Source organism: Sinocyclocheilus grahami, unplaced genomic scaffold (assembly GCF_001515645.1).
Source record: "Sinocyclocheilus grahami isolate Dianchi unplaced genomic scaffold, SAMN03320097.WGS_v1.1 scaffold459.1, whole genome shotgun sequence".
NCBI lineage: Eukaryota > Metazoa > Chordata > Actinopteri > Cypriniformes > Cyprinidae > Sinocyclocheilus > Sinocyclocheilus grahami.
Window position 1 is genome coordinate 1,231,594 of NW_015505638.1, and position 19,393 is coordinate 1,250,986.

General features: G+C 35.9%; 1 protein-coding gene across 16 annotated transcripts in view; it reads left to right on the forward strand.

Moving 5' to 3' along the window:
- Positions 1–19,393, forward strand: part of LOC107552863 (focal adhesion kinase 1-like) — an 80,439-nt gene that overhangs the window by 43,386 nt on the left and 17,660 nt on the right. For 10 of the 16 annotated variants that reach the window (XM_016234896.1, XM_016234894.1, XM_016234891.1 and 7 more), the window contains 16 exons: positions 861–1,001; positions 1,341–1,418; positions 1,494–1,592; positions 1,692–1,809; positions 2,226–2,265; positions 2,575–2,633; positions 3,317–3,334; positions 4,738–4,794; positions 6,279–6,299; positions 7,184–7,281; positions 7,840–7,924; positions 9,140–9,240; positions 12,213–12,328; positions 12,529–12,629; positions 13,035–13,124; positions 13,438–13,642. In XM_016234896.1, coding sequence (XP_016090382.1) covers positions 861–1,001; positions 1,341–1,418; positions 1,494–1,592; positions 1,692–1,809; positions 2,226–2,265; positions 2,575–2,633; positions 3,317–3,334; positions 4,738–4,794; positions 6,279–6,299; positions 7,184–7,281; positions 7,840–7,924; positions 9,140–9,240; positions 12,213–12,328; positions 12,529–12,629; positions 13,035–13,124; positions 13,438–13,642 — 1,427 coding nt within the window. The remainder of the gene's footprint in view (positions 1–860; positions 1,002–1,340; positions 1,419–1,493; positions 1,593–1,691; positions 1,810–2,225; positions 2,266–2,574; positions 2,634–3,316; positions 3,335–4,737; positions 4,795–6,278; positions 6,300–7,183; positions 7,282–7,839; positions 7,925–9,139; positions 9,241–12,212; positions 12,329–12,528; positions 12,630–13,034; positions 13,125–13,437; positions 13,643–19,393) is intronic. The other 6 variants (XM_016234893.1, XM_016234898.1, XM_016234901.1 and 3 more) reach the window with 3 other exon arrangements.

The window sequence follows — 19,393 nt, forward strand, 5'->3', positions numbered from 1 at the left end:
TTCTGCATATTTTGTGGCTTTCACTCTCTTCTGCTCTTCTGTTTTATATTTTACATTCTACCCCAAAGCAGCCCAAAATCACCTCCTTTTCATTGGTTACCATGGAAACCCAAGCCCATGTCAAGAGGGAAGAGAGAATTACCGACCAGTTTTAGGGTTTTTAATTCGAGAACCTTTAGACTAACAAATATTCAACATCTCTCAAGGAGAGGACCCTGATTCTAATTGTCTAATTATCATCTCTGAATAATGAATACTTCTTGAAAATGTTTGTGTAATTTGACAGGACTTGTTTACACCATTAAAGATTGGTTTGAATGCTTTTAGGAACCTGCTTGTCATTTTAAATTTAGATTAAGACCGCTTATTGAGATAAAACTATGTCCTAACTGCTGCAGACAGTTTTATTCATACATTTAGCGATTTTCTGTGGTCTTATTCTTGAGCCATCAAAATGATTCACAGGCCTCAATTCCTTCTCTCTGAAGATATTGATTTAGAGAATGAATTTATTAGTGCATTTTTCCTTGTATAAAGGTTCAAATGTCCCAGTTTGTTGCATTAAGGCTCTTGCTATCTACACCTAAAGGTGAAGTGTGTAATTTTTGCATCAGGCAAGACCAAACAGGTAGTCCCACCTCAAACGTGTGCCATTGATTGAGCTAGAGGAAACAGAGCAGTCTTTCAGTGTTTACAATCTCTCTAAGTCATTTTATGAATGGCATATAGTTGACTTATACTTGTTAAACTTGTATAGGAGGAAGTATTTCATCATCTCAAAAAGTTCACACACTTCACCTTTAAGGGTTTGTAATTAATGTTGTATTTTAATTACAAGTCATTGTATTTTGTCTTTGCAGGCTAAATCCCTGCGGAAACTGATCCAGCAGACTTTTAAACAGTTCGCCAATCTGAACGACGAGCAGTGTATCCTCAAGTTCTTTGAGATCCTTTCACCTATATACAGATTTGATAAGGAGTGTTTTAAATGCGCTCTCGGGGTGAGTTGAGTTTAGATGGTAATTAATTCACTTCATTAAAATAAAGCCACAAGACATTTACATGTATTAACTCTCCTGATTTATTATTTCTGGCTTAATGGTGATGGACTTCTTTAATGGTCTGCAGTGCCCTCTGTTGGCTGAAAGATGAAGAATTTCTCCATCGTTTCTCAATATATTCCTACACTGTAGTTTTAGTTGTTCATTTCTTTTTAAAAAATAGTGCTCATAAGTAATTATTCATCACTGGGAGGGGAAATCAATTTGCATTGTATTTATCAGTTTGTGTGTGTTTCATGAAGTGTTTGAGTTGAATGTGTCTGCTGTTGTGTGTGATAGTCGAGCTGGGTGATATCAGTGGAGTTGGCCATCGGACCCGAGGAGGGCATCAGTTATTTGACAGACAAAGGCTCAAACGTAAGTAGTGTACAGTCCGATGGATTGATAGACAGTTTGACAGTGAATCTAATGTCTGTATCTGTTTCTTTGTAGCCAACACACCTCGCTAACTTCACACAAGTGCAGAGTATCCAGTTCGAGGAGCGAGACAGGAAGGGAATGCTGCAGTTAGACATGGCTGGAGCACCTGAGGTAACATCCACACACTTTTTTCAGTGTATCATTTTGTCTTATGTGTGGTTTTTATACATGGATATGGTGCAGTTTGGGACCTGTGTGTTCTTGTTAAAGCCTCTGACAGTAACAACTACAGCACTGAACACAGCGGAGAACATGGCCGATCTCATTGATGGTTACTGTAGACTTGTTAATGGAACTTCTTCATCGTTTATTGTCCGTGTACAGAAAGGTGAGACCACAACACGCACACACTAATATAAATATTTATTCAGGAAAGCGCATTAAATTGATCAGAAGTGACAGGAAAGACATTTATGTTACAAAAGATTTCCATTTGAAATAAATGCTGTTTTTTAACCTTATGTTCAACAAAGAATCCTGAAAAAGTGTTTCAAAAGAACATGATTTCAAGCAAAATATTAAGCAGCAGATACGTTTTCAACTTGACCACTAAATCAGCATATCAGAATGATTTCTGAGGGATCATGTGACACTGAAGACTGGAGTAATGGCTGCTGAAAATTCAGCTTTGCAAAATTAAAATATATGTAGATAGAAAACAACTATTTTAAATGTTAATATTTCACTATTTTACAGTTTTTTTTTTCTCTCTTCTAAATTGTATTTCTCAATGTTTGTCAACAGAAGGAGAGAGAGCTCTTCCATCTATCCCAAAAGCTCCAAAGTAAGTTGCAAAACTCCAACCCTCGGGTATCCTTCCCTTTTCCAACAATTTTTCATTAGATCGATTCAGTTCGCCCTGTTCTTGCTCTTTTGGCCTCTTTGGCTCAGCCATGTGGAATCTCTCAGTGTACCCTCAACTAATGTGACCCGCAGCCCAGCTCCCATTAACGTGACTGTGGTAGTGCCCATCTGTTATGCCATCCCCCGCACACGCTAATGGAACAGACCAGATCAGTGTGGAAAGGTCATGCTGTGATTAAGTTTGATTGAAAATGTACACGATTCATCTTCTTCAACCTTTGTCTCACAGATCGGCAAACCATGAGAAAAGATTGCAAGGAGTCCGGGCCAAAACCATCTCCATTTCAGGTAAGACTCATCTAAGAGGACATTATCATTGATAATGAACTTAATCCTTAACTAATTCCAACCATGTTGTGTAACCCTCTGATGTTTTCTACGCTTAATTCTGAGCTGTTGTGCTAGTCGAAATTAATGTCTGTTCCTTTGTTTCTAAAATGCTGCTCAGCCCTGTAATTCTAAAATACTCTCAAACCCTGTTGCAGTTTACTGTTGTGTGTGTGTAAAACATGTTTTGCTTGCATTATGGGGACTGAATGTCCCCACAAGGATCGTTAAACCGGAAGTCATCTAAATTACATGGGTCAATGGTCCCCACAAGGAAAATGGCTTAATGAAAGTGCTAAATAATGTCTTAATAAAAATGCAAAAAGGTTGTGTGAGGTTTAGAGGATAGAAAATATCATTAGCTCAGTGTAGTAACAGTAGCTAAAGTCACTGGAAAGTCCCCACCTTGATAGTGCATGTGTTTTTAATATAACCTAAAGAATGAGAATGCAAATTTTCAAGATCTTTTTGTTGATAAATAATGGTTTGGGGCTTTATTTTATTGCATTGTGTAACAGCCATGAAATACTCTTTCGTTCTGTTGCCTCTCCTCAGTAATGTCTTTTGATAAAGACATTAATCTAATGCTTTCTCTTTCTCTCTGTCTCTCTTTTAATTCTTTTGCATGCTGATTGGATCCACAGATGATATTGGTGGGGATGGTAAAGTCCAATTTTAATATGTCTTATTGCTTGAGCGGAGCAAGTTATTGAATATTCACAATATATGATCTTGAGTCATCTTGTGATTTTCAAGAGTGATTTTCTGGGTGATAAAATACAACAGTGTGAATATCCCAATGATTCTAATGCACATTTAAGTTTCCTATAGGCACTAGTTTTAGTATTAGATTCCATCTTTATCTTGTGACTTGAGAATAACTTTAAATTTACACTTAAATTCAAAAATTATTTTTTTCTCTGAATCAGTTCAAAACTGATTTGCTCCATTGCTCAGAAATGTTCACAAAAGTCTCTACATGGTTTTTTTATACTTATAATAAAATGTTGTATTGAAACATATTTATAGGTAGGTACAGTTAATTACTTTATTTTTATGAATATAATTGAAAAGTCTTAATGATATTTTCAAATTGAAAAACAAGTTGGAAAACATGTATTTTAAAGCAACGTCTATATAAATATCACCAGAAGGCTAAAAAAAATATCAGTTTTAATATGTTTTAATCATTGTATTATTATGTTATAGTTCTATATAAGATGAATAAATTTTTTAGCTATATTGACCAGTCATATTGCTTCAAGTGAATTACTTCATGCAATTGGACACTAACTCAACACAAGATTTATTTCTCAGAAATGAGTGCAAAAAGAATGTTAAGTATAAATCAAAGTGAGCTGAAGTTTCTTCCTCTAGAAGAACTGTGAACAGTTGCTTGCTTCAATGTTTTTCTCTTTGATAGCACAGTTTAAGTGCATTCAGTTCGCATGTTTCAGCCCTGTGAACTCAAGAAAAACAAAATACCTAGGTGTGTATCTGTGATCTCTCGCAGCAGTAGCTTACAATGGAATTTGATGTTTTGATCTGGTAAAACTAGTAAGCTTTGCCACGTTGGAGACTTTATCTACTGAAAACACACATCCCTTTCTCTCACAGTAAGGGGAAAGTGTTTGCTCTCAGCATGCCACTCATGGGACTTCACTGACAGTCAATATGAGCTGTCAAAATCTGTTGGCATTGCAGCATAGAGAATATTTGACAAAACATTTTTCCTTAAAACCAGACAGGACAGACACAAAAGCTGTCAAATTACCCATGAGTTCATCTGTTTTTCCCCAATGATACTAATGCTTCGGACAGAAAGTTTCCCCTCTCAGCCAGATGTACTCGCTCTTTAAACACACTCAGGTATCACAGCTGTGTGGATGTGATCGAAGCCAACTCGAGCTCCTGCAGAATACATAGACACGGAAACACTTTTAAACTTAGCACTGCAGCGTTAATGGGGAAGAGACGACATGTGTAATTGCCTAAGAGTGTGTGAGAGCCGGAGATGAGAAGACGTGGGAACATTTGGACTTAAAATACTATTTTCCCTTTTCAGAAACAGATGACTATGCTGAGATCATAGACGAAGAGGACACATACACCATGCCTTCCAGTGAGTATCACAGGTTCATACTGATCTCAGACCAGTATTATGGTGCTTTGGCTTAAAATCACTGTAACACTACAAGCAAAAATTTGATCATTTTGAATTGTATACAGTGAATATTTCAATTTTTTAGTATGTCTTAAATGACTTGAAGTCTTTAAATCTGGAAGATAAATGGGTTCTTCTACACGACACCCTTGTATTCATTAGTTCAGCTGTTCAATATTCTAAAAGCATCCTCTAAAGCAAATATATCACTCTACACATTTTCCTAACCTACTTCCTATTATCTACCTTGAACACACTGTTTGGCATCACAGACGCAGAAGCTCTTGAGACGTTTATAGCTGCTTGAGTCGGTGTCGCTTTCTGCTTAGCTGTTCGTTTAGGTCTGAAACTGAACTCTAGAGTAACACGGTGTTCAGTTTTGTCTCTTCCTTTCTGTGCGCTTGGGTCTCAGTCAAACATCATTTGCTTAGTGTGGGCTTGAGTAGAGGAAGCTGTATTGTAAAGTAATAATAGAACTAATTCCATTCATTGACCAGCACTGGGCACATGGACGCTGTGCCATGTGCTTAATGGACACATGAGAAAGACAGTGCAGTGGTGAGCATGCACTGAAATGGATATGATGTTAAATGTCCATTTTATAAATGGAACAATCATTTAGCTTTGTCATGTTGTTATTTTGGGTAAATTATTTAGCAAATTATTGGAAAGAAAATCTTGTTGCTGCTGCAAAGACTTGAACCTGAGCGTGTGCACTATTGTTGTGCCATGTCTTGGAGAACATTTACCTTATTTGATCAATTTATTTAATATATTTTTTATTAATATTCTTGTACGTTTGTAATCTGAAATCATCATTTACTGGAACAACAATTTTTATAGTAAAGCATTTTTAGGGTTAAGTTGCAGTAATTTAAAATGTACATTTTACTAGATATTTCTTTATTACAATTTTACTTCTTTTTTTTTGTATACCTGAAATAAGGTATTGTTCATACATTTATCTAACCTTCTTGTGGCATTTCATGTTAGTGAAATAATATTGATATATCAATAAAATTGTAAGTTTTATTATTAAAAGTTTGATTTGTATTTTAAATATTTTATATTTCATGTGCCTTTTAATGTTTTAAATACATAAATTTTTTTATCAAATTAATAAAAGTTTTTACCCCTGTAATACAGATTTCACTGCTACACAGGATATTATTTTTTATTTACCAATTTGCTCCACAAGCAGTATTGTTTTTAAGGAAATTATGCTGTTTAATATTAAATAAGTGGCTCACAACTATGAAATTAACATATAAGTGTTAAAATCACTGGGCCTTAATAACAAGATTTGTTTGGATTTTGTAAACATTGCTTTTATTAATAAAAATGTCCTATTATAAAAGGAAATAATTATCAGTTAATGGTGACCTTAATGTTATTCAGTGTTATATTTGCCACTTTGTTTTCTCTCGTTATTGGCACAACAGAATATTATGGACTAGATGAAGGTAAAGCTGTTTCTCCTGCTGTTTTCATTCCCTTTTCTCCACATGCTTGATACTTCATGTGTGACGGTGGGGCCTGTGTGTTGCTTTTGCTTTGCCCATTTGTGTTTCTTGTGGTTGAATCTTTATATCTTTCTTCACTTACTGATGTTGCAAATGGAAATAATAGTTTTTTTGGTTTTATACACATATGCAAAATTCTAACGGACATCTTCATGTTCCACTGAAGGTGCTCCGAACTGGCTTTGACACGTTTACATATGGATGTTCAAAGGGCTTGTTCAAGTGATTATTGATTTGTTCTTCTTAAAGGGATAGTTCATCCAAAAAGGAGAATTATATCATTATTTGCTGAAACTCAAGTTGTTCCAAACCTGTAAAAATGTCCTTCTTCCGTTGAACATAAAAGAAGATAGTTTGAAGACCATCAGTAACCAACAGTTGCTCATCCCATTGACTTCCATAGTATGGAAGAAAGTACTATGGAAGTAAATGGGAACCAAAAACTGTTTGGTTTCCCACATTCTTTTTTGTTCTCAGTAGAAGAAAGAAATTCACACATGGTTTGGAGCAACTTGAGTGTGACCTAAATGATGAAAGAATTTTATTTTTTTGGTGAACGGTCCCTTTAATGAAGAACCATTAGTATAATTTCTTTACTGAGTCTTGTATGCATTCTTGATTGATAATTGGGTTTGTATGGCATGTATGGGATGGATTCTATATTGAAAAGCATACTGTATATGTACTGATACAGACAGACTGAAGAATTGCATGGAGTCTTTTCTTTTTCTGAGACTGAGTACATGTTGGAAAGTGGCTTGAGATAATCATTTATGAAGTGGTATTTTTAAGTGTTTGTTGAATGGGTCCATTTTGTCTTTCAGCCAGGGACTATGAGATCCAAAGAGATAGAATTGAGCTGGGACGCTGTATCGGAGAGGGCCAGTTTGGAGATGTCCATCAAGGGATTTACATATGTCCAGTATAAATGACTTTATTACATTTTATTAAATTATTTAACTTGTGTATAACTTATTTATTTATACTACTGTTCAAAGGAAGTATATTATGCTCACCAAGGCTGCATTTATTTGATCAGAAATACAGTAAAATTAATTTAATTTAATTTATTTATTTATTGTAAAATTTAAAATATTGTGAAATATATTACAATTTAAAATAACTGTTTTCAATATTAATATATTTTAAAATGCAATTTGTTTCTGTGATGGCAAAGCTGGATTTTCAGCAGCAATTACTCCAGACTTTAGTATTCAAAAGAACAGCATTTTTTTAAAAATGTATATATTTTTTTGTAACAATGTAAAAGTCTTTACTGTCACTTTTGATTGAACGGATCCATATTGAATAAACGTATTATTTAAAAAAAAATTTTTATTTAGTCTATATTGAAGTATGAATTACTCAATGGTATGATGATGATCAGAAATGACTTTGCAAGAAATACTAATGTTGTATTAATCTGAAAGCTTTACGGAAATGGTTATTAAAATGCTTTTTCTTTCTTTTGTGCTGTCAGGAGAACCCAGCTCTTTCTGTGGCGATAAAGACGTGTAAGAATTGCACCTCGGACAGTGTTCGAGAGAAATTTCTCCAGGAGGCCTGTGAGTGTCAAATCACTGATACCCAGCAGCCTGTAACAGCACTGCATGTCTGCGTCATTCCCATGGCTGTGTCCATCAGCATTCCATCACTGTAATTGAGAGGAAAGTTTTGGTTAGTTGGTGCCGAAACTCCAAACATTTTCAGGATGTGGAGTTTGTAAGAGCACAGCTGTTGGCTTTTGTACACCCGAACAGTTGCTGGTATGTGTGTTTAAGAGTGATAGTGAAGAAAAGGTCAGACACTAATAAACAGGACATGATGTTTTTACTACAGCTTTTAGATCCTTCACAGATAATTTGACTTAACTGTATAATTCAGTTATTTTGCCTGATTTAGATACACATGATGCACATCCCATAATTGGGAAAATCACAAGTGCTGAAAACGGCAGCCTTTTGAAAAATGCACATACAGTGGGTATAGAAAAGAATCACCTCCCTTAAAAATAATCATATTTTGTTGCTTTGCAGCCTGAAATGAAGATGGACACATTTTTTGTTTTATCCAGCTGTATTTACTCAGTGCAATTTATAACATTCAAGTGAAAGCTAACATTTCATTTCAGGCTGCAAAGCAACAAAATGTGATTATTTTAAACGGGGTGATTGTTTTCTATACCCACTGTATCACCAGGTTTTGTTTCAGGACTCAGATTTTACTGTAAACAAGAAGTTGTGACATTTTTATACATACTACGAGAATAATATATTATACTTCCATTATTCTTTGAGTTCTTCCATTTGGGGTCGACAAGATTTCTTAATGTTTTCAAAGTCTCTCATGAAGTCTCTCATGCTCACCAAGGCTACATTTATTTGATAAAAAATACAGTAAAACAGTAATATTGTTAAATTTTATTGCAGTTTTAAATAACTGTTTTCTTAATTTTTTTTAATGTAATTTATTTATTTGATGACAGCTGAATTTTCAGCTGCTAGCATTTTCTCCAGTCTTTAGTGTCAGAAATTATTCTAATAATTATTCAAATTTGGTGCTCAAGAAACGTTTCTTATTATCAGTGTTGAAAACCGTTGTGCTGCTTAATATTTTTGTGGAAACCCTGATACATTTTCCCCAAGATTCTTTCATTAATAGAAAATTCAAGAGAACAGCATTTATTTGAAATAAATATCATTTGTAACAATCATTTGTCTTTGCTGGAAAAAGTCATAACCCTGATGTTGGACTAATTTTGTCTCTGTATGTTCCTGCAGTGACCATGCGACAGTTCGATCACCCACATATTGTAAAGCTGATTGGCGTCATTACAGAAAACCCAGTGTGGATCATCATGGAGCTGTGCACGCTGGGGGAGGTGGGTTTTTTCTGATGGCAGGTAATCTGGGTTATGTGTAACAGTTTGATTTGGGTTTGAGGGAGGGGATTGAACACGTCTTAAATCTTCAAAGGAACGTGACTTGATATAAAACCCATTAAACTCAAGTTATTCACAAAGATGGCAGCCGGGTTAAGGCTGGAGGAATCCATCATGACTGCTTGTCTCATAAACCGGCCATAAATTCGTAGTAAAGATGATTGCTAGCGGTGGCTGTTTGTCATTGCACGTCTCCGATGATTCAATCCAACTGAGACGCTCTGTGCACATAGGGCTTTCAGATGGAAAACTATTACCTGATAAATAGCTAAATAAAGGTCTGATTTATTTTTAGCAACGGTCCTGCATCAACATAAACCAGTTGAACCAGTTTTTAACTCCAAGGCCCAAGATATTCAAAGACCCTCCTATCTAAGCTGATATGAACCTCTGGGACTTCAGTTGTGATCAAATTAATTAACTCAAAATATGTCAGTTGTACATTTTCATTTTAGTGTTTTTTTTAGCATTTTAATTAAAATGGTGAATAATTCAATTAAATTCAAGTTTATTTGTACAGCGCTTTTCACGATACAAATAATTGCAAAGCAACTTTACAGCAAATTAAGTTTCTACAATATTTAGTGGTAGCTTTTCCCAGCTTATCAGTGGTGACTGTCAGTCAATGTACATATGGCAGAAATGTACGGAAAAATCAAGTAAAGACGTAATCAAACAGACGATAAACACTATTAACAGCAATTATTATATGATGCAATCGAACTATTTTCAAGTTATTCCAGAGTTTGGGAGCCAAATGCGAAAAAGCTCTACCTCCTTTAGTGGACTTTGCTATCCTAGGTACTACCAAAAGTCCAGAGTTTTGCGACCTTAGGGAGCATGATGGATTGTAGCGTGGTAGAAGACTAGTTGGGTACGCAGGAGCTAACCCATTAAGGGCCTTATAGGCAAGTAATAATATTTTGTAACTGATACGGAACTTAATAGGTAGCCAGTGCAGAGACTGTAGAATTGGGGTAATATGATCATATTTTCTTGACCTGTATAACTAACTTAATATAACTAAATGTAAATAATTTTAAGACTTAAAGGGGCTTAAAATTAAGTTTGATGAGGCCCCCAAGTGGGCCCCAGACTCCTGGTTGAGAAACCACTGACGTAAGACCATGTTTACACCTGGTGTCGATATCTGTCTCATGTGATCTGATAAAAGATGGGCGGCTTGCTGTTGACACCTGGGGTCAAAAAAAAAAAATCTTAAGACAAAAACATAAGAAAATGTAACACATATTCAAATCTTATTAAATTCAAATCTTTGTAAAATAATACCTTAAAGTTAAGATGCTCCAGTTTGTCATTATATATATATATATATATATATATATATATATGTAGAGATGCACCGATTGCAATTTTCTTGTCTGATTCCGATTTTTTCTTTCTTTTTTTTTTTTGTAAGTGTGACCTGCCGATACCGATTTTTGTCGTTTCCGATTTTCTTTGTAAGAACTATAATTCACAGCATATACAAAAATAAATCTACTTTTTTTTTTTTTTTAAACGAATATACGGAACTTAATAGGTAGCCAGTGCAGAGACTGTAGAATTGGGGTAATATGATCATATTTTCTTGACCTGTATAACTAACTTAATATAACTAAATGTAAATAATTTTAAGACTTAAAGGGGCTTAAAATTAAGTTTGATGAGGCCCCCAAGTGGGCCCCAGACTCCTGGTTGAGAAACCACTGACGTAAGACCATGTTTACACCTGGTGTCGATATCTGTCTCATGTGATCTGATAAAAGATGGGCGGCTTGCTGTTGACACCTGGGGTCAAAAAAAAAAAATCTTAAGACAAAAACATAAGAAAATGTAACACATATTCAAATCTTATTAAATTCAAATCTTTGTAAAATAATAATAAATTATTTACATAATAAAATAAATGATTAAACATTACAATTCCCCCAATCTGGACTAAGTTACAGATGTTCTCTCACTTAAACAACTCAAAATAAATTGCTCTGTGATTGGAAAGAGGTAGAAGTAACAATTAAAGGGTTAGTTCACGCAAAAATTCTGTCATTAATTACTCACCCTCATGTCGTTTCAAACCCGTAAGATCTTCGTTCATCTTCGGAACACAAATTAAGATATTTTTGATGGAATCTGAGAGCTGTCAAACCCTGCATAGACAGCAACGCAACTGAAATGTTCCCAAGTTCAGAAACGTAGCAAGGAGATCTGTAAAATAATCCATGTGGCATCAGTGGTTCATCCGCAATTATACGAAGCTACGAGAATACTTTTTGTGCTCAAAAGGAAAAAAATAACGACTTTATTTAACAATTAATCTCCTCCGCATCACACTGGTGCCATTTTGGAGAATAGCCGCTGGACGTAAACAACGTATGCTGTTCTGTGTCAGCTGCGTCACGCCGGATCCTACGTTGTTGTAATTTGATCTGAACGGAAACAGCGTATCTGTGTGACGCAGCTGACACAGAACATGATATTCTCCAAAATGGCACCAGGGTGATGCGGAGGTCACTTGCCCCTTTAAAAAAATCTACTTGTCCCAGACAAACGTTAATCAAGTACTGTGGTTCCCTTAGATTACTTTGGCCCTACACGTACTACAAATTTCGACAGGACCATTATGCATCAAAATGGATCAACATTTACACAACACTTAAGCAGTAGTTTTTTTTTTACTTATGTGCTGTTGACTATGAGCGGAGGAAAACATTATAGCAGTGCTTTCGAAACTCATTACAATTGCTGATATAGATTGAAGTTTTCTGTGATTTATACAACAGCACCATCTAGTGATAAATGTTGATTTCAGATTAATTTAGTTTTCGGTGAATTTGCATAAAGCTCTTGAAATACTGTTTCTGTACTTACTAATTATATTTATGAACATTTTCTCCTCTTTTGCTTTTCAGTTGCGTTCCTTTCTTCAGATTAGGAAGTACAGTCTGGATTTAGCATCACTCATCCTGTTTTCTTACCAGCTCAGCACAGCTCTTGCGTACCTGGAGAGCAAACGCTTTGTACACAGGTAAGTGTCCACATCGTCCAAGCCATCATAATTGATAATGAACGGCACCCACTTCCTGTTGAACTTTTCTGCGACTGATTCGACTGAATCCCCATCTGGTAGCACTTCTGCATGCATATTTATTATGCAAAAAAGGTGGAAAGAACAACTCTTATAGATGTCTACTCAGCATTTTCTAAAGTAACCTCTCTTTTTTTCAGGGACATTGCGGCACGGAACGCTCTAGTATCTTCAGTGGACTGTGTGAAGCTGGGAGACTTTGGTTTGTCTAGATACATGGAGGACAGCTCTTATTATAAAGGTATTAATGTATCTTTTTCAGTACAGATCAGAAAGCCCACACAAAAACATGTTCGCTTCTGAATGTGAAACATTCAGTATAATATAGTAAATTAAATATGAAAATTAAATTAAATGGATAATGTTAAGCTACTTTCGGAGTAATTTTTTATTTTTTATCATCTGATGAACAACAAAAGCATTGACAGCCAATCTAAATCCTTCCAACTTTAAAGTGTACTACAATTATGTTCACAAACCATAGTTGTACTTAAAATAAAAAGGGTGTTATCATGGTTTGAATGCTAATATAGTTTTAATTATCGTTATCGTTCTTGGTATGAACAAACTTTTACACCTGACTGAATGTACAGTCCTCCACTCATTTTCATTCACACTCATTGTCTCTTTCTCTCTCTCTTCACAGCCTCTAAAGGAAAACTGCCTATTAAATGGATGGCGCCAGAGTCAATAAACTTCAGACGTTTTACCTCAGCCAGCGACGTGTGGATGTTTGGTAAGAGAGTGTGTGTCTGTGTGTTTTACTGCTGTGAATTCCTCTGTCAGAATCAGAAAGTCGTCATTGTACATGTTCAGACAATGGAAAGTCACCATTAGCATTATACATGCAGTGCATTTGGATCATCTAAACTTTTTCGAAACTATGAGTAAAGAGAGTTTTTAGTCGAGAAGAATTTGAATATTTCCATCCTGTGTGTGCAGTGACAGTTTAATTAATAGTGTCTTTAATTAGTGCTAAAGTTGAGTTTCATCAGAGGTGGAATCTTGCATTTGTCTTCATGTGTATCTAACGTCTGTTTGTGTTTTAGGGGTGTGTATGTGGGAGATACTGATGTACGGAGTAAAGCCGTTTCAAGGTGTGAAGAATAACGATGTGATAGGCCGAATTGAGAATGGCGAGCGTCTGGCTATGCCGCTCAACTGCCCACCAACCCTCTACAGCCTGATGACCAAGTGCTGGGCGTATGACCCCAGCAAACGACCACGATTCACCGAGCTCAAAGGCCAACTAAGGTCAGTCCACTTGACTTTGTCGAGCTTCAAATTCTGATCCGCTCACTATGCACAGCATTTGAATTTTAAAGGTGAGGGTTTTTAATTAATTAATTTTTTTGCATGTGTAAAACTTGGTATTTTTCAGCATATCTTTTTCCAATTCCACATAGTTTGCTAGTGGTCATCTCCACACTCCACATCTCTCGCGCTTTTTCACTGCGTGGTACGGCTCAGTACGGTACGGCACGGCTCGGTTCAGCTCGGTTTGCGTTTCCACTGCAGTTTAGTATCACTTTAGAATGGGCGGGATTATTCACATGTCGTTATAGTTGCGCCGCCTCTACTGCCGCGACTCCTAAAAAAACTTTTTCATTCCGCGTCGCCCCATCAAGCTCTCGCTGGATCCGCTCCTCTGCTATCAACGAGAGGAACGTCTCTACTTCTTCAACAGGGGGAACAGCCACTTTTTGGTTGTTAAAAAAAGGTGTGCTCGTTCAAAACAGTTGCGTTCGATCTTACGCTGGCTTTGCTAATTTAAATCTAGCAGTTCTTTTGTGTTTAGGGGGAACAGCCACTTTTTGGTGTAGTGACGATTCTCTCCGGCTAATCCGTGATCAGCAGAATTTACACGTCACGTTTTGGTAACGGTACGGTAAGCTTGGAACCCCAACCGAGGTGGTACTAAAAAAAGTACCAGGTACCAGGTACTGTATCCAGTGGAAAACCCCCCAAAAGTGAACCGTACCGAGCTGTACCGTGCCGTACCATGCAGTGGAAAAGCGCCATTACATTCACCCTCCTGGTTTAGAGTCTCATGACCACAGTAAATGAATCTGCCTAATAGCAGTAGAGGGCACTGTAATGCTAGTATAAATGACTGTCTGACTACAGTGATTGTGTTTAAAGATTGCTGGTCTTGTACAGCAGATAAAGATTCAGCCCAACACACACCCACACTTGACTGAGTTCAATGCAAAGGACTGAGCATTTTTGACCTGTAGAGCATTTTACAGGCATTTGACGGCAAAACTCTGGTTTGCTTCCAAGTCCAGGTATCATTTATTAATTTGGTTTAGGGCTTTATAGTCCCTGTACTTAGCTTTGTGTATATTATAAAGATTCTGTACATTTACCATGGTTTATGTTTTACTTTCTATTCACAAATATTTTTCTATACGTATTGTACTCTTTACTGTTAGATTTTTAACATTATTTACAACAAATGTTTACTGAACATGTTCATTAGAATTAGTGTTATTTTATTTGTTGCTCTAGTAGTTGGAGGAAAAAAAGTTGGAAAAAACTCCCCATGCACATACTGTATATTTAATAAATTGATCAAGAGTGACAAGGGGGGGGGGGAATTTATGCTTAATTTCATTACTTTAATAAATTGATCAAGAGTGACAGTAAAAACATTTAGAATTTTACAAAAGATTTATATTTCAAACAAAAGCAGTTATTTTGAACAGAAAACAATTTTATAAATTGTAATAATGTTTAAACATTATTAAATGTCAATAAATCTTATAGTGATCCCAGACTTTTGAATGGTAGTGTAAATACTCCGAAAGACATTTTAGAGGAAGTTTAATTCCGTTAAGCCTTGATTCGCCCTCTGCATGTCTATGACACTTCCTGTCTGGACCTGATTTCATAATATCCACTATGAGAAAATTCCTACTCTTCTTCTTTTTCCTCAAGTTTTTATCGCTAACCCTTTCAACCGTGCACACATACAGACACACACACACACACACACACACTCCCTGCATCCTTCATGATACAATAGTGTTGAGTTCCCAAATGTCTGTTCATGTCCACACATGCAGTCAGTTCCCGTAAACACTAATGGAAATGGGAAAGAAAAAAAAAACGAGCTGTTCTCTGACAGGCCATCAAATACCTAAATCCCTAATAATCTGAGGAATCTTGTTTGCCTTCAGCAAAAACATCCAAGTTTTCTATTTGCTAAAAATCTGATTTGACAGGACTAAATGTTTCCAAGATCTCATGTTATACACAGATGAGGAAGATATGTCATGTTGCATTTTAAGTTTAAAATTAATTCCTTTTTAGGTATCTTGGATGGAGTGAATTTTTAAAAAAATGCGTATTGGAAAATTCAGATCCCTTTCTCTACCCTCATTAAATTAGCAGTAAATTAAATTGTAGAATGTCTGTTTCTAGGAGACCTTGTAAATATTTACAGTGTTAACAGCAATTGTAAAGCCAAATTACTGCCATAACTAGTGATAAAGGCATCGGAGCAGATGTTCAGTCAATATCCTGTTGTTAATGATAAGGAAATTAGCTTCTGTATGCTTGAGGTCTATGATTAGTTGATTTATGGTCTTTATGATGTCATCTCAGGGTCAGTGTTGATGGGGATTGTTTTAAAATAGCGTCACATTTGTGATGGCTAAACAGATGTTGGTATAAAACAAAGTTTATGCAGCTTCTTCAGAAGTATTTCTTAAGGTTATTACATCAGTGAACACTGAGAAGTGAGCATTATGAAATGTAATGAAATCACATGGGTTTGACACACAGGATGCTTAATCTCTATTAAGTCCGTTGTCTGTTCCTCAGAAGTCTTTGTCAGCGGTTGCAGAAAGAAAGTCAAGTCCAAACAGCTTGAGGAATGAATCATTATGTTTGTCTTTGCACTAAATAGTTTGACTGAAGTGACTGAAGTAGTGGTCAACCGATATGAGTTTTTTGACAGCCGATGCCGATATCTTGAAGAGCAGGGTGGCCAATGGCTGATATAATTTTATTTATTTTAATTAATATTTAAGAAATTTGAAATCATTTGAAAATGGATTAAAAATAATTGTGTAAAATAATCATATATACACTTTAGAAGACAAAGTATTTTTCACAAATAAATATTTAATAAAAATCGAGTTGAAAAGGAAGTAAACACTGTAACCAACAGGGCACTCAGTATTCTGGGAAGTTTGTGTGCATTGGGAATCTTTTTTTTTTTTTTTTTCCCAATAAAGCCAAGGTAACACTAATTTTACATACAGCACGCAATGAAAATGACATGAATATGACATTGGGCAAAAGCATGAAGCCAGCATAATTTGAAATCACGAGTTTAAAGTTTGTCGATCGCGCGTCTCAATGAAGCTGAACTCTCCACCTGTCCGCATTCAGTTCACACGGACTGACCATCACACAGAGAACACGCGATCATGCAGGATACAAATGCACACTTCACAAGATCTCAACTAGATTCGACTAAGTCTGCAAGGTTTGTGAAATTAAGTGTTCATTAGTCATTCAAAGATTTGTTTAAATGATATAAATGCGTATTTGCTGAAGGCAAACGAGAAAGTATTATAATGTTTGCCTTTCTATTACTAATAATATTAAAGTCAAAATAAAAGTCTGGCACACTGTCAAAATAAAACCTTGAACACATCGGCCAAACAGAAAAACTTATCGGCCAATGCCGATATTTGAAAAATGCCAAATATCGGCCGATATATCGGCCATGGTGATATATCGGTCGACCACTAGACTGAAGAAGTATTTTGTGTGTCTGAACTTCTATGTATGTTGAGATGTTTGGTATTTGATTCTAGGGCAGGGGTCACCAAACTCAGGCCGGTGTCCTGCAGAGTTTAGGTCCAGCTTGCATCAACACACCTGCCTGGAAGTTTCAAGTATACCTAGTAAGATCTTGATTAGCTAGTTCAGGTGTAATTGACTAGAGTATATAGACACTGTAACACATGTACTGAATTAGGTGTGATTGTTGTGTCACAATCACACAGAAAAAGCAGTCACTTTTTTTTAATGGATTGGCCCTCAGCTGAGTATAGTAGCCCAGTAAAGTTCAGCATTAGACTTGAGAAATGAGGGTGAGAAGGTGCAGATAGTCTGTCAATCACAGACAGTCAGACAGAGGATGCTAGACTCATGTGATTTGTCTGAGTCTGGGGCTCGATAGTTATTTCATAGATTCTGTATGTGTTAAGGTCCCCCTCCCCCCCCACAAATATTGTTAATCATTAAGTCCAACCTAGAACTGTTAAGTACAACCTTTCCATAACAAATTTGGATTTAACTTTTGTTTCATTTAGAAAACTTTTAATTATAATGTCAACATTTGGTTTCTTACATTTTTAGTTAGGAAAAAATGTAATCATCAAGAGTTGTTTTGATAGATTTCAGTTTTGTTATTATTATTTTTTTAAATCAAGAATTATTTATTGTATAAGGCCTGTCTAGCCCAAGCCTCATGACTTTTCACTGTTTTTAAAGTAATGTTTTTAAGATTTGTGAAGCCAGATTTTGCTTTTAACATTTGTTTTCCTCAAGAGCTGTTAAGCCCAAGCTTATGACATGTTTAAATTTTGTTAATATTATTATAAATATTTGTTAAAGGGGTGGTTGATTGCGATTTCCCTTTTTTAACCTTAGTTAGTGTGTAATGTTGCTGTTTGAGCATAAACAATATCTGAAAAGTTACGAAGCTGAAAGATCAATGCAAACGGAGATATCGTCTTTTAAAATTCTGGCAGTTTAATGCCTACAAAAACGGCTGGTAGGGACTACAACAAGTTACTTCCCGGGTTTGTGACATCACAAACCCAGATAAACCCCGCCCTCGGGAAAAGGCAGCAAAGGGGTCGAGGCCTGCACTGCTTTAGAGAAGAGGAAGAGAAAACTAGAGGTGCACTTAAAAATCTATTCATGTATGAATCGCGATTCTGTCTTCTAATGATTCTAATGGATTCACAAGTTTTAAAATCAATGTTCTAAATCAGCGGTTCTTAATACTGTTCCTCGCGTCCCCCTGCTCTGCACACGCTCTGCATCTCTCTCTCTCTCTCTCTCTCTCTCTCTCTCTCTCTCTCTCTCTCATTCAGCTCAGCTCCAACAATGAACTGTTCCAATTATACATTTATTTTCACATAGCTATGAGAAGCGTTAAACATGGACGCGCATGCAGTTGCCGTACTGTATTAAAGCTTTAATCGGGATAAAACCGTATATTAAAAGCTAACATAAGCAGTAGCATTTACAAATGACTGCGTATCTAAAAGTATGAGACGACAACAAACAAAAAACATAGGCCTATCATTAAAAGCTGCTTGCACAGGTTCTGCACGAACCTTTTCAATAATATCCTCTGCTTCTCAATCGGGCTCAACCTGATAAGTATATTAATTATATATTAATATAGTATATTGTTTACAATACAACCGGAGCACATGCCGCTGAGGTGAAGGGCGGGACATTTAGACGCGCACTAGAGGCGGTTTAGCCAATCACAACACACTGGGTTAGCTAACCAATCAGAGCCCATCTCCTATTTCTGAGGGAGGGGCTTCATAAAAGAAGGAAATGATCAGCATGTTTCCCAGAGAAGGGACAGAGCGGTGTGGAATAAAGATAAATTATGTGAAAAATAATGTGCTTTTTAAAAAACGAAGCATTAACACATGTTAGACTGCACCCCATAAACACAATCAAGCCTAGAAAAAAAAACACTGAACCACCCCTTTAAGAATAATGTTTATAAAGAGATATTAAGCACAACTTTGACATTTGACTTTTCATTTTCATTTTATTTATTTTTTGCATTTTTAGGCTTATTAATTAATTTATATTTAATTTTTGTTTTTAACATATTAAACATTTTTGTTAAACTTTTTCTTTTTTTTATACTATTTGTGAGGACAGATTTCAGTCTTGTAATTGAACTTGTTTAGAAACATTGGTAATCCTCAAGAGCTCCTCAAGAGCTAT